Here is a 15,198-nt window from a genome sequence, read left to right on the forward strand (position 1 = left end):
GTCTGAATAGATCAGGAAACTAGAACTGTCAGGGCCAGGCAGGAATGTGTGGCAAGCCAGGTTGACTGCCTGCAGTTCCAGTATGTTGATGTGCATGCGCACCTCTCTGGGGGTCCATGTCCCCTGTGCAGCACGGCCGGCTAAGTGTGCACCCAACTCCACCAGGGAGGCGTATTGGGAGTGGCGAACAGGGTGCCTCTGAACACCTTAGCAGGATCAGTCCACCAGGTGAGGGAGGCATGGCCCCAACTCAGGACAGTCAGGGACGAGGCGATGTGATGCCTGCAGACGGAGAGGAGCCATAGCTGTAGACAGTACATGTGGAGGCAAGCATGTGGCATCACAGAGGTGCAGGCTGCCATGTGGCCAAGGAGGCAGAGACAATGGTGTACCGTCATGTGCAGGTTGTGCTACAGGATCATCATGAGAGCCGTGAGGAAGGTAAAGCAGTCTGCCAGGAGGAAGGTTCTCGCTACTACAGACTCCAGACACTCTCCTTTGAAATGGATCACTTGTGTGGGGACAAGCATGGATTTCACCTCATTGACACAGATGCCTAGTGAGGCAAGGAGCAAGCAGAGGATGGTGACAGCTGCCATTGTCTTGGCAAGGAATGGCGACACCAGAAGCCATTGTCCAGGTAAGGGAACACAAAGTGCCCCAGGTAGCAAAGGTGGGCTGCGATAACCCCAGATACCTTGGTGAAGACCCAGGGGCCGTGGCGATGCCTGAATTGATGCAGAAAGAGCAATTTGCGATGGGCTGGGTGGACATCAGTATGGAAGTACGTATCTTTCTCGTTAAGGGCTGCAAACCCCAACTCCTGGTGGATGGAGGGAATCATGGAGGTGAGCCTCAGCATATGGAACTTAGTTTTTCTGATGAAAGTATTGAGTAAGTGGAGATCGAAGATAGGGCGGAGGCCCTCGCCCTTCTTTGGGTGAGAAAGTATGGGGAGTAGGTGCCCTTGCCGGCAAAGTGGGAGGGCACGGGTTCTATTGCACCCTTCATGAGGAGGGTGTCTGCCTCGTGTTGGAGGAAGGCATCCTGGGTGAGGCTCCTGGGAGGGGAAGGTGAGGAACTCTCTCTAGTAGCCGCGATGTATGATCTCCAGCGATCCATGGTGATCTTGTCCCACTGGTGGGCGAACTGGGCAAGATGGCCCCCAAACATGGTGGTGGAGGGCTGTAGAGAGTGAACTGGGGGGGGGGGGGTCATCAGCCATTTTGTTGTCCACTCACCAGTTTTGTGAGATCGTCCTACAAGTCTTCGCAGTCAGCTTTTAACTTAACTCTTTTAAATAACCGTGAATCAACTGTAAACTTTTAACACTTCACTGTTCACCTCTTTTTCTAGATCATTAATGACTATGTTGAACAGTACTAGTCCCATTACAGCTCCTTGGAAGAACCCCACTGTTACCTCTCCCCATTGTGACAATGGACCGTTTTTACCCTTTGTTTCCTAAGTCTCCGAGTGCTGGGGAAGTTCCAGAAGACTGGAAGGAAGCTAATATTGCACCAATTTTTAAAAAGGGTAAACAGGATGACCCAGATAATTATAGCCCTGTCAGCCTGACCTAAATCCTGGTCAGGCTAATGGAGCAATTGATATGGGACTTTATTAATAAAGAATTAAAAGAGGGTCATGTAAGAAAACAAAATGTGAGTGACCTGGAAGAAAACGTAAAATGATCACTGATAAAGTTTACAATGAACCAAAAAATTGGACAGTGGCAAATACCACCCTTCATTATTTACCATTCTGCAAATTTTTGGGTTAAAAATTCACTAATTTAGCACGATCTGGATTGGTAAACTGGGTGCAATTAATCAATGTGTGTTACTAACATGGCTAAATGTAAATGTGTACATCTAGGAACAAAGAATGTCAGCCATACTTACAGGATGGGGACTCTACCGTGGGAAGCAATGCAGAAAAAGATTTGGTGGTCATGGTGGATAAGTAGCTGAACATGTTCTCCCAGTATTATGCTGTGGCCAAAAGAGCTAATGCGATCCAGGGACACAATCAGGGGAACCTCAAGTAGGAGTAAAAAGGTTATTTTACCTCTGTATTTGGCACTGGTGCAACCGCTGCTGGAATCCTTTGTCCAGTTCTGGTGTCCGCAATTCAAGAAGGATGTTGATAAATTGGAAAGGATTCAGAGAGCCACAAAAAATGATTAAAGGGTTAGAAAACATGCCTTACAGTGAGACTCCAGGAGCTCAATTTTTAAACTTAAACAGAAGGTTAAGGGGTGACTTGATTACAGTTTAAGTATCTATAAGGGGAACCAATATTGATAATGGGCTCTTCAAACTCACAGAGAATGATGGAACATGATCCAGTGGCTGGAAGCTGAAGCTAGACAAATTCAGACTGAAACCTGGAAATAAGGTGTAATTTTTTAAGAGTTGAGAGTAATAAACCATTGGAACAATTTGCCAAGGGTTGTGGTGGATTTTCCATTAGTGACCATTTTAAAATTAAGATTGGATGTTTCTCTTAAAGATCTGCTCTAGGAATTATTTTGAAGAAGTTCTCTGGCTTGAGTTCTCCAGGTGGTCACACTAGATGGCACAATGGTCCCTTCTGGCCTTGGAATCTATGAATCAAGACAAGAATCCACAGGAGAAATTTGAGGCACAGATGACTCACATTGAATTCCCATCTGCTGTCCAGTGTCTTAAGGCAGAACACTGAATGAACCGCCACTTCTCTCGGATAGTGTCATGGTTCCCAGGTGTCAATTCAGCAGGAATGGAGTACCTGGTGGTATCTCCCTTGGACTGACTTGAACTGGTTCCAGGGACAAGGCTTTTTAGGTTATGGAATCACAACACAGAGCAAGGCTGGCCCTGTGCTTAAGTCAATACATCTGGACTTTATGGCAGGCTCTGCCATAGAGACCACATGACACTTCACCTTTCTGAACAGCAGTTCCCCATGTGTAACAGGGTTGTGTACTGTAATAAATTACTGTACATTTGTGAGGCACTACCTCCCTAGATTGTGACTTGAAGGATCTTGGTTTACTTAAAGCCAGGCCTGTGCACTGTAACCAGAGCTAAGCTACAGAGCAGCTATTTCAGTACCTCCGTTAATTAATGCTGACTGTGGCATGTCCCTAAGGAAAGTGATTAGAATATGTTGGGTGAACGTGTTGGCTTGGACAAAAACGTGCTCACAAATTGAACACCACTCAGGTACTAGATAAGAATTTCTTTAAAATTTATTGGACTAATTGTGTTACATTCATTATTTGATGTGTTTCTTCTGGACAAATAATTGGCTTAAATACATACAAGCCTTTGTGCCTTCCCTAAACAAATAAGAGATAAAGTACTAGAGACAAGGGATCATAGTTCACATCTTCATATTTACAGTTTGCCTTTACTTTACAACTTAGCGCCAGTAATATTTACAGAAAAATACAATAGGAACAAAAAGATCATGTCTTGGCAACATACAGAAGTTCACACAAAGTGTACATGATTTTAAGCACATGATACCTGGCAATCGCATTTCAAACCACTCCTGCTAAAACCCAGTGTGGAAACAGTATACGTTTGGTTCCTTCAAAAACATCAACCTTTAAACTGTGTGATCATTGAATAATATCTAACTTTTTCTCACCATTAAAAGTCAAATTTAGTTTGCTATCCTTCAGGCTAAACATCCAGAACACTGCATGAGAGAAATACACAGCTATCTGTTGTGAAGCCAGTAGTTCAATTAGTTAGGCTACAAATGACTAGCTTTGCTTCCTACAATTTCTCTGAGGATGCTGTCCACAAAGGTATCTAATCTTTCACTGACATGCATTTTCCCATTCATTTGCTGCAAGTTTGTAATACCCTTAAGTACTTTTTAAAAAGATACTTTATAACTCTTTAAATGAGATGCAAGATCCTAAAATTATTGCAACTCTAAGACAGAAATGCTAACAAGATGACAGTATGTTACCTTTTCTCAAATTCTATTGAAATAATTTATCAGTAAAGGGGTACTCTCAGTTTAAACATTTTTACAAACCCCCAATAGAATGTTTTCAGGATCTAAAAAGGGAAAAAAGGATTATTTAAATTGAGAACTGTGTAATGTTTGTAACCCAAATATTGTAGTGCTATCCTGATGCCCGAGACTAGACTGAAAATAAACTATACGCAAGTGAAACAGTCAATATGTTGTCTAGCAAGAATGAAATGCAAGTAATAAGTAGGCCATGTAAGCGTTAAGAAAATTGTGTGTGGGGGGGGTTAATTTTCAGTTGTAATAATTTATGGTAAGTCCTTTCAGGTGGATTTTTAGGGCACGTTTTCAATTTATTCTTTGTAAAAGACCACTTCTTGGTACATTAGTATTGTGTGATGAAATACTTTCCTTACTGAGCCTGTTTTGAAGTCAGAACTGTTGCAAAAAGTAACTTTCAAAAAGTTAAATAAATATCAAAACTTATTGTGATTTGTATTAAAAGTCTCTGAATGTCTTTTCATAATAAAATGTAGGGCCTGCCAAACTCCTCATCCTTACACCAATCCTTTCTGCTGAGCTACTGTATCAGAAGAGACCACACATCATCACCTGTGCTCTGACAAGCTTCAGTTATTCATCATTGCAATGCAAATTAATTTTTTTGTGGGTGGGAGAGAAGAGGAATCCTGAACAGTGTATTACGCTTTTCTGCATCATATTAAGCGGATTTTGGAATTTCCAATAAGTTTGTCAATCTGATTTCTGACTCCCAACATGTCCCTTGGTGTGAGTTTGTGCACTGCATAAAACAATTTTGGTATCCTAATGTAAAGGCAGATGCTGGAAAGGGGCTTTGCACTATGAGCCCAGCAGAGGGGAAAAGTTCTATCTGAAGAACAAAGGAGCTCAAATGGAAGCCAGTTGCTTCGCAGAGGACAAAACGGACATCAACAGTCACAGAATGCCAAATCCACATTTCATGCTACAGGCCCGTTTTACTTGGGACTAAAATATGCATATTTAACTCTTAGTTTAGGACACAGAAAAGGGAGGGTCTACAGTTCTGAAGAAAACGTTTGACCTATGTTCACTAAAATCAGGGAATAGAGGAGTTTAGAGCTTACAAACCCTCTCCTTGCTGTAAAAGGGAACTGGGCACTTTCATCAGTCCTTAGGAAAGGAAATCTCTTTCAGAAACAGTAGCCACTACTTGAGATGAACAAACTAAAAGCACAGTGTCTCTATAGTATTTTATGTTGAATTATGAGTCAGATGTGCAATAGTCACTATAAAGGGGCTATGGTAGCCTGGATCATCCCAGAGTGGAAGAGAAAGCACATTCAGCAGGGTGATTGTTCTTTAGGGCATAGTTTAACAGTTTGAGGAGCAGTCTGACACCTGCACAAATATAAAAAGATTCTTTAATGGGCAAACCCCCAAATCTCTTCTGCCATTTCAGCAATAGTAAAGCAAATGTTCTGGACCACACTCAGAAATATGGCTCCTGGTAACAGTCCTTGTACATACAGCTATCTAAACAGTCTTTCTGGAGACAGTCATTTTTTGATCTGATGGTAAGCAAGCAGGTAATTTAACCATTATAATGGGTTATTTAGTTAGGGCATAAAACCAAATTGTATTAAAACCAAGTGACATTTTGCAACAGACCATAATGCCTTAGCTTTGTTTATACACAAGTGCAAGACCTCAACTCGGTTACCTAGTAGAAAAAAATTCTTGAAAGTAAGGTAATCTCAGGTTTTCTGTGTATACCTGGTATAAGTGTAAATATGCATAAAATTCAGTCATGCCGAACACCAGCAGTAATTCTGGAATTTATTGAGAGGTAACTATGGAATCACAGCACTTCAGCTATGGATTTCATGACTTGATGTTTATGAACTAACTTTTTTCTCCTTCAGCTTGTTATAGAAATTGAATGCTCTCCATCAAAGAAGTCTCTTCTATTGAGTTTGGAGGTATTTTTTTTTAAGAACTTCTATTTAACTCCTTACAGTGGATGGTTAATGCTCCGAGATAGGGTGTCTCTTCCCCAGCAGGTGTGAAGGGAAGATGACTCTGTTCCTTTCTTCTTTTGTGTATGTGTGCATTTAGACATCTTTCATTCAGGTTTATTTGTATTTCATTTTCCATCCCCCTATGCAGAGATGGAGTTCTGTATTCAGTATGTCCTTCTCACTGGATGAGATATTTATTTGTTCTTTCCTCTAATTAGGGGAGAAAGAAGGTTGTGCTAAGAGATGTTGTTTTGAGTATCCAGGAGGACTGGTGTGGAATGCAGTGGTTGGTTGTGGGTGGGTGAGCAGGCAAGGTAAGTTAATATCCCAGCTACCATGTTCTTGATTTCATGTCTTGTAAGGAACTGGTCTCAGGATTAGTTCTTGAACCGAATCTCCTGGAGCAGCGAGGAAGGAAGCCCCAGCTGTTAGTTCCTGAACCTATGCCTGGAACCCGTCATTTTCTGTGAACATGGGAGGCTATCAGGGCTGTATTCAAGCCTCTCTCAGACATACTTGCTATTTTTTTTTTTCTAACAGAATGGGAAAATGTTTAAATGGTGAAAGTGGTATAATTTCTGCCTCCTCTTGTGCAGGAGACATGGAGTTGTGTTCAAAGACGTGGTCTTATTAGGATGTTGAAGGTTGGGAGCCTATTCATTCCTGACTCCTCCTGTATGGTGTCCACTGAGTCATTTCTCTCTACTCTGGAGGACTGAGGGGGAGATTTTTTGCAGGGTGGTTTGGGTTTTTTTGGTTGTCTAACTGTTTCGATTACTGTAGCCACCAACCTCTGATCTAATTGTCCTGGAAGGATAGTGGTCTAGGGATTGCAGTTCTTGAGCCCAACCTCCTGGAAAAGTGAGATATAAAACTCTGGCTCCAGCTGCTTGTTTCTGTATTTATTGACAATGTCAGCTATTTTCTGTTTTCGGCGGACATGTGGAGGGTTGTATGAATCACTTTCCAGCCTCTTTCTCCGACAAATATTTATTATTGTTTGTCTCACTAAGAAACCTGAAAGAGAAAAAGCAGTGTTAAGTTTAAACAAAATCAATCCCAGGTCTTCTCCTCTGCTTTCCCAGATAGAGGATGGACATTTCAATCCGGGCTCTGTCCCAGCTAGAGCCCAATGGCAACTGTTCTCAGTGCTCTGGGTAAGTGACCCTTGTTAAAGGGTAGCTAGTGAGGAATCACAACTTTCCACCACCAAGAGGCCCCTTTGTTATTAAACGTTATTTTAAAAGCAAATTTTCAATGTAATGCTTTAGAGATTGCCTGTTGGGCTCCTCGTTTGGCTGCAACAGGGACTGCATGAAGGGCCACATCTGCTATTCCTTGACAGGCCAGCAAAAGAGAGTGGTTCGTAAACCGAGTCTCACCCCCTCCTAGTGAGGGAACATACTGTCTGCCCCACTCTCCGAGTCTCAAGGGGCTGAATGCACCACCTCTACAGCATGTTGGCCTACCTGGGAGTCACGGGGAGCTGCAATCCTGCCCAGGTCTCTCGCATGGCAGTGCAGAGAATGAAGGTACTCAAGTGTGTAAAACTTAAATCTGTTAAGGTCAAATTCTCTGGGCCACCCCACCCCGGAGGTACAAAGCGAGGGAGGGACTGACTACTTTTCTCTACCTGGGGATTCCCCCAGCATGGGGGAGCCCCAGTGGGAGGAGAAGTGGCTAAAATCATCATTTTATTTTCAAAGTTTTCAGGCTGTTTGTGATATTTGGAGATTTAAAAGAAAGATGATTGAACATTCAGGTAGCAAAGGCACTACTAGGTTCCCATATATACCCTTTCACAAAACAGAACTTACCAAGAGCTCGCCTACTAACTATCATTCCATCCACCAGGGGGATGACCATGTTGAATTTTCCAGAAGCGCCTTGCACTTTTATCCTGAATAACCCGGTGTTTAAGGGATGGATGAAAACCACAGGAACTTCTCTTTCAGGAGTGGTTGATCTAAAGAAAAAAAACAAACCGCTTGTTAAATTAGTAACACAGACAGTATTTTGAGAGAACATTTAGGGGAAGAGGAAAGGAGACAATGTGCTTAGCAAGAACACTCAAAAATGGTCTGTAAATAAAACAAGCTTTTCTTTGTGCGAGATGGTCCATCACAGTGTACACCATACAGCTGCCGGAAGTGCCACGACCTTCTAGGATGCCAGCAAAAAGGTGCCTGTAAGCCTGGCCAGTAAGAGTCTCCACTGTCCCATGAGCGGTGCTTAAGAACGGTGGGATCAACTATAATACAACATTTATATATCTCCTTCTGTCACAAGGGTCCAAAGTGCTGCAGACACCAATTTAATAAGTTTTAAGCCATTTTATAAGCGAGTAAATCAGAAGTCGAGAGGGTTCAGTGGCTGGTCACACAGCCAGAGAGAAAACCCCAAAATTGTCTGATTCCCAGCCTCATATTCTATCCCCTGCAACAGAAGAGTCCTTTCATTAGTGGCCAGGGGAAAAAAAAAAAAAAAAAGGAGAAAGGAAGACAAAAAACTACATGAAGAACCTTACTGCAGCATTCTGAACAGGACCGCATCTTTGACGTCGTTCTCATGCAGCTGTCTTAAGAAAACTGAACAAAGTTAATGTAGCCAGTCAGGAGCTATTTTGAAGCTCCACATAAGTGACTGCTCACAAAAAGTAGAAAAATTGTAATGAAAAGAAATTCAAAGTCATACCTTAGGGAAGTGCTACTATTTGATGTAGTTTCTACACCAGTGCTGGTCTCAGAAACCAGATCAGAGAGGGGAAAGTTTTCTGGAAGGAAAAGAGTTTTAGAGTACAGGTTAAGTATTCACTTATACAAATTTAGACAGAAATTAAAACAACTAAGTTTAGATAATTCAAATGCAAACTACAGTGGTAAGTCACAATCTACTATTTACCTAAAAACAAAATTCTATTTAATAAAATATTTCACATACAACTCAGTTACTGGCCCTGTTATTACATTAATTCATTATAAAAAGCAGAAGTTCTACACACCTATATCATCATAACGTTCAACCCAGACCACAGACACCTTGGTTTCAGGTCCCATTGGTGGAATGGTCCGGCCCTGAGGCAACTTCTTTGATCTGGAAGTAGGACTGAGCTGTTTTGAAGAAGGGTAGAGTGGCATTTACAAAATAATGAAAGAAACATTTAAACAAGCAACAATACTGTAGTCACTCTTAAAAGACATTTTTGGACATCAGAGAGACAAGAGGTTCACTGCTAGGAAGCACATGTGACAGCCACAAGATGGAGCTGTTGTTGTTTAGGCTACAGCTTCACAGTAGTTTTCAGCCTATTATGAGCCATGATTTGGGTTTTTTTTCCCATACCTGGTTTGTAACACTTATTTTTATTGCTTGGGAGGTTAACATTGAAATCTGTTGATGAACAGCTCTCCATTTACTTTGTTGCTATTGTCTGCGTTCAATTGATTGAACTAACATTCTGATTCATGCATATAAACACTGACATATTCCTGTGCTATTATGGAAGCCTACACATCATTCTTTGCAGCCCACAAGCTATGATGCTACTCTGAAAACAGCAATGGGGCATTGCATCTTTCTTGTCTCGATGACTCCAAAGCAAATTTGCTCAGTTAAATAAAAAGATTTTTCTTAATTCCCTATATTGCAAACTCATTCTGGAATTGAAAGCTGACCAGAGTTCTTTCTGGCTCACAAATCAAAAATTCTGCCATCAGTTTACACATTATCAGCCCCACTGAAAACAGACTCAGCTGTAAGTAAACTAAGGTAGAATCTGATGCTGCAATGGGAACGTAGCTCAGAATGCTGGGGATAATGTGTACAGCAGAATCCAGCTCCTTTTCCCATAGCTACAGGGGATCAGCAGTGCTAATGGAAGCAAAAAATCAGTCAAACTTATTTTAGTCACTAGAGTATGACCACAGAAGTGTGGAGGAAGGAAGAAACAGCAGGGGAATGGGCATCAGACCTTTTTAGTTCTCTTACTGGTGTGCCACTAGCTCAAGTTACCCTCTTGTGCCTCACTGATTCCACTGTGCAAGGGCATTGCTCAGAGACAAAGTCAGACTCAAGGTTTTTAAGATCCTATAATGAAAGGTGCTAGGAAGGCAAAGGAGTGATATGAAAAATATTTCACACCCTGTTAAAAAAAGTTTGACACCTCTCGCCTATCAAACCCAAATAGTTTTATTTTAACCTTTCAAACAGATACACACACAGTCCTGTAACGGTGGAGGGGGATATTTTCAAACGCATAAAAGGCAAATTGGACTCGTAACTCCCATTGACTTTCAAGGGAAGTTGGGTGCCCAAAGTCATTTGCCATTGTGTGCTTTGGACGTTAGAAGAGATTTTGTTCTGAACTAGGTTATGGGCAAAGAAAACATAAGGCAGCCAGTTGGAAAATTCCATCAATTCGGCGGTGCATGTGCACGTGTGTGCGCGTGTGTGTGCGCGCGCTCTCCCCAGGGTTACCTGCCAATTGTGTTTCTTAGGGAAACTATGTAAGAGTATCTAGCCCTTCAGGTTCCTGAAGGCAGTCATCAAAACGTAAATGGAGATAGCAGCGGCCTGGAATCTGCAGACACATGAGCTGGAGTTCTCATCGTACTTGGAGCAGCTGGTAGTATAGCTGCAATATTACACTGAGATCACAAAGGAGAGAAGGCAGTAAAATGTGCCTATTCATGTATTCATGCAATAAGCATCTAGGACAAGACCACCAGGGGGGCTTGGCACCAAGCTAGTCTTTCACATTTCTCTCTCCTATCATGTGCCGCACTCTGGTTGTCATATGACCTACACTTGTTTGTGACCAGCCACTTGGAAGTATTGTTCAAGCTCTCCTTGGCAGCTATTTCTTAGTGGTTTGAGATATTTGTATTCAGTCACTGCACCAATACACAGCCTAGTAGATATAATTGCCTAATCGTCAACATTAATTTTACCACTGCTGATTGTACCAGAATTATCCTGTTCTAATGAAGTTGGATAAACCCAACACATCTTGGTGATCCTTCATTTGAAAGGATATTCTATCGTAATAAGGCTGCAAGTGAAAAACATGCAAAAAAGTCTTCTCTGTCTCACTAATTTCGATAACTGACAATACGAACACTGCTTTTACCCTATTATTTTTAGACAGTAGCATTAGGGAGAAGTTGATCCCCCATTGTGGTAGGCAGGGGTTAGTGATTTTCTATAGAAATACATTCAGCAGCATCAAGACAATACTGATCAATGGACCTCATTATTAAGGGTTTGGGGTATGAGAATCTAAAAGCAGATAATGCCATGCAGAACAGGCAATGTCAAGAATAATTTCGCCTTCCTCTGTAGCATGGGGCATGGTTGACTTGAGGGAGGCTTCTCTGCTCCTTGAAGTCTTTGAACCATGATTTAAGGACTTCAATAGCTCAGACATGGGTGAGGTTTTTCATAGGAGTGGGTGGGTGAGATTCTGTGGCCTGCGCTGTGCAGGAGGTCGGACTAGATGATCAGAATGGTCCCTTCTGACCTTAGTATCTATGAATCTATGAATAATCTTGCCAGAGATCAACTGTCCCTGGTCATAGCATTCAGACATCTCTCCATAGTTATGGTTGCAGCTAGTTCAGGGCCCACTGCTGCAATCTGATCTGTGTAGGTGGGTAGACAGGCAGACTATTGCAGCCACAAGAAGCTCTACTGACATCAATGGGATTCTATTATCTACATGGATCAGATTATTGGCTCTGGGCTTTATGAAGTGCATTTTGATTCTAGTCCTCCCTTTCAAATACCTTTAAAAGGTTAATTGGGCCTGAAAGTTTGCACTTGCTATCTTTAGCCAAGAAACATGTGCTTTTATTTTCAAAGTTTTCACGCTGTTTGTGATATTTGGAGATTTAAAAGACAGATTACATTTTTGAAAATAATGTTGAAGTTTTTGGTCACATTATCTCTCAAAAATGGTCAGTCAGGAAACTTCAAAATTCAAGAGTCCTTGAGGAGATGCAATGTCATCTGATGAGAACTGGGGGTTTAGGGTTGGAAAAACAAAATTTAACCCTAACTTAGAATGTCCAGGCTTTCTAATGGTTTTAAAAACACAAACTATAATGTTTGCTTACTGTCTCTACCTAAGCTCCAGTTTGGCCAAGACTTGTGCCCTGGAATATATGCTCCAATAAATGTAACAATCACTTACCTAAGCTTCTAGCCTGTTACCTTGTCAGTTCTCATAAACTAAGCCGACTGGATCCGGACAGAATTGATACACTGACATAACTAGTACAGTTGGGGTAAAAAAAAAATTGCCTGTCCCCATCCCCTCCCATTCTGGTTGCGTGTGGAATGAGGACAAATGTGGGCATCTCCTAACTCCAGGATCAGAATAAGCATACAGCTCTACTCATTAGGAAGGACATATTCCTCCTCCTCATATTGTCCTGATTCCCCCTGGGATGACCAACCTCCAAAGGGCAAGGAAGAATTGCATCTGCTTCTAGGCTTTAGTTACTGCAGCGACAACAGGCTCTCTGTATGAGGTACTCACAAAACGGCATGTTTAGCAGGCATTTGTTTTTAAGTGGATCAACATGTCAGATTGAAGTCCCTGTGCTTCTCATTGACTCAGGGTACTAGAGACCACTGAAGTCAGACCAACTTAAAGATGGAAGTTTCATATGATACTGCCTTACATGAAGAAACGTTCTTTGCAGACAAATATAAATGGAAGGCAATTGCAATTAGTTACATCATATGTTTTATCAGCTAATGCAATATATACACCTTAAAGCAGAATCAAGAAATTTTGTTTAAAATGTTTAATGTCTCAAATCAGTAACTGAATGTACTGTGATAAGGTCAGGCCAGATGGCTACAGGAGAGTAACAGAAGGCAGATATATTAGCCCCAGGTTAAGTAGATCTCTTTTCTCTGGGTAAGGTAACAGGGAAGGTTCCAGAACAATCAGGAACCTTCTGGAGACAATTAAGATGACAGGCCGATTAGAACACCTGCAGCCAATCAAGAAGCTGCTAGAATCAATTAAGGCAGGTTAATCGGGGCACCTGGGTTTAAAAAGAAGCTCACTTAAGTTTGTGGTGTGCATGTGTAAGGAGCTGGGAGCAAGAGGCACTAGGAGCTGAGAGTGAGAACGCATCCTGTTGGAGAACTGAGGAGTACAAGCATTATCAGACACCAGGAGGAAGGTCCTATGGTGAGGATAAAGGTGTTGGGAGGAGGCCATGGGGAAGTAGCCCAGGGAATTGTTGCTGTTGCACAGCTGTTCCAGGAGGCACCCTAGACAGCTGCATTCCACAGGGCCCTGGGCTGGAACCCAGAGTAGACGGCGGGCCCAGATTCCCCCCAAACCTCCCAACTCCTGGTCAGACATAGGAGGAGTTGACCTGGACTGTGGGTTCATGAAAAATGCCAAACTGAGGGCTGCGGTAAAGCTCCAAGGTGAGCAAATCCACCAAAAAGCGCAAGACCCACCAAGGTAGAGGAGGAACTTCGTCACAACACGTTTAGACTTTGGGCCAGTGTTTCATATAAGGTATGTGTAGTTTCTACAAATCCTTCACTTACAAAGTTATGACAGGATTGGTTGTGTACCCACCATAAACAGAACTCTTCCATGCTTGTAATTTCAGCTGCTGCAGGAGGAGGACTCAACACCTTGAACTTTACACATGTACTGTAACTAATATGGGATTTTAAACAGAGCAGGTGGGAAAGCTTTGCAATTTCAATACATACTGGTCCATTCTGAATTTCTACAATATGGGTTAGATTCTAATCCGTTTCATAAGTACGACATGCCAGTTTTCTTTGGACATGTTTCATGAGTTTGGGATGTAGACCAAGGGTTAGAATATTTAATCTAACCGTAGGATTTTAAATATGTATATAAATACTATGACCCAGCAATCTCCTACTGCTACTGCAACTGTGGGCATCAATAAAATCGGAACAGAGACTCCAGATTGCTTTTAATAATTAAGGCCTATTGATGAAGAGTTTCAAATACTAAAAAGATGGATTACCAATATCAGTGCTATAAACATCTCCTGTATTTTCTCTGTATTTGCTGTAGAAACATAACAATTTGCACATAATTCAGCCCTTTGCTGCAAATGATATGTTGCCTTACCCGCTGCGAGGAATTGAGATTGTCTGTATGATTGGGGAAGAGTTCAAGTGTCAGAGATGGCTGCTTTAGTATCCCAGGCAGAAGATCCATGTTAGAGTCACTTTCTTGGTCTGAGACATTGCTTTCCAATGAATCAGCTGAAAGCCAAAAGGAAGAGGAAAGATATTTTCCTTCTGGCAAAAAAGGTGAAGTTTAAGATTCTGAAGTTAAATATGCCCATGATTACTCAGAGTACACAGCAAGGCTACACATATTGTTAAAAATGGGACAGGGTGGGGAAAATACATTTCAAATCCAACAAAGGGTGTGAAGAAGAATGATAAGAGAAAAATATCAAAAGCTTGTTTCAAAGAAGCACTTGCCTTTTACAGAGCCCTCTAGCTGGTGTGTCATTAAGCTATCCTAGTAACCCCAGCCAGTTCCACAGATAGTCAACAGAAACAAAGGCTGTTGAATAATCTAAGACTACCATGACACATGACCGTTGTCCTTCATTAGGAGGTGATCAACAACCATAGATTTCTCTGCAGTCTTGAAGTTATACTCAGGTCTCAAGCCAGACTGATTAGGGACAAAGAAATTGTAGGAAACTAGAGGACAGTAAAGTTAGCCAGTCACTGCTAACCTGGTCATCCACCCTTTTCCTTGGCAGTTTTCTAGACAAGGAGGAAGTAGACTACGATTGACATCAGGAAAGATGGTATCTTGAGCAGACTCTAAAGTGACTGGCCCTTTGCCTTCACAAAACAGGAGACCTTGGCAATCCTAGTTAACAATAGATCCAAGCACTCTCTTTCCCCCTCCTCCATTTTTCACCAGCCATGAGTGGCAAGAGTCCATCTCCCAGATGGTAAAGAGAAGACCATTCACCACATTCAAAACTTTGGCCAGCAAAATGCAAGTGATACTTGACCAAAGTTAGCAGTCGGTTTGCCACCTTTTGTTCTGACATTGCAACACATACAGGATTTTCTTTCACTATTTAGATTTACATAAAACAGAGTTAGTGCCTATCCAGATACTTTTAATGCTGTATATAAATCTCAAAATATTAGATTTCCA

The 15,198-nt window shown here is 41.8% G+C and overlaps 1 protein-coding gene across 13 annotated transcripts in view; it reads right to left on the reverse strand.

Moving 5' to 3' along the window:
- Positions 1-3,213: 3,213 nt before the first annotated feature.
- The window catches only part of RALGAPB (Ral GTPase activating protein non-catalytic subunit beta), a 131,736-nt gene continuing 119,751 nt past the window's right edge, over positions 3,214-15,198 (reverse strand). For all 13 annotated transcript variants that reach the window (XM_038369407.2, XM_038369405.2, XM_038369404.2 and 10 more), the window contains 5 exons: positions 14,137-14,273; positions 8,998-9,106; positions 8,691-8,769; positions 7,814-7,962; positions 3,214-7,013 (listed from right to left, as the gene is read on the reverse strand). In XM_038369407.2, the coding sequence (XP_038225335.1) occupies positions 6,820-7,013; positions 7,814-7,962; positions 8,691-8,769; positions 8,998-9,106; positions 14,137-14,273 (668 nt within the window). In that variant the 3' untranslated portion in view covers positions 3,214-6,819. The remainder of the gene's footprint in view (positions 7,014-7,813; positions 7,963-8,690; positions 8,770-8,997; positions 9,107-14,136; positions 14,274-15,198) is intronic.

Source organism: Dermochelys coriacea, chromosome 13 (genome assembly GCF_009764565.3).
Source record: "Dermochelys coriacea isolate rDerCor1 chromosome 13, rDerCor1.pri.v4, whole genome shotgun sequence".
NCBI lineage: Eukaryota > Metazoa > Chordata > Testudines > Dermochelyidae > Dermochelys > Dermochelys coriacea.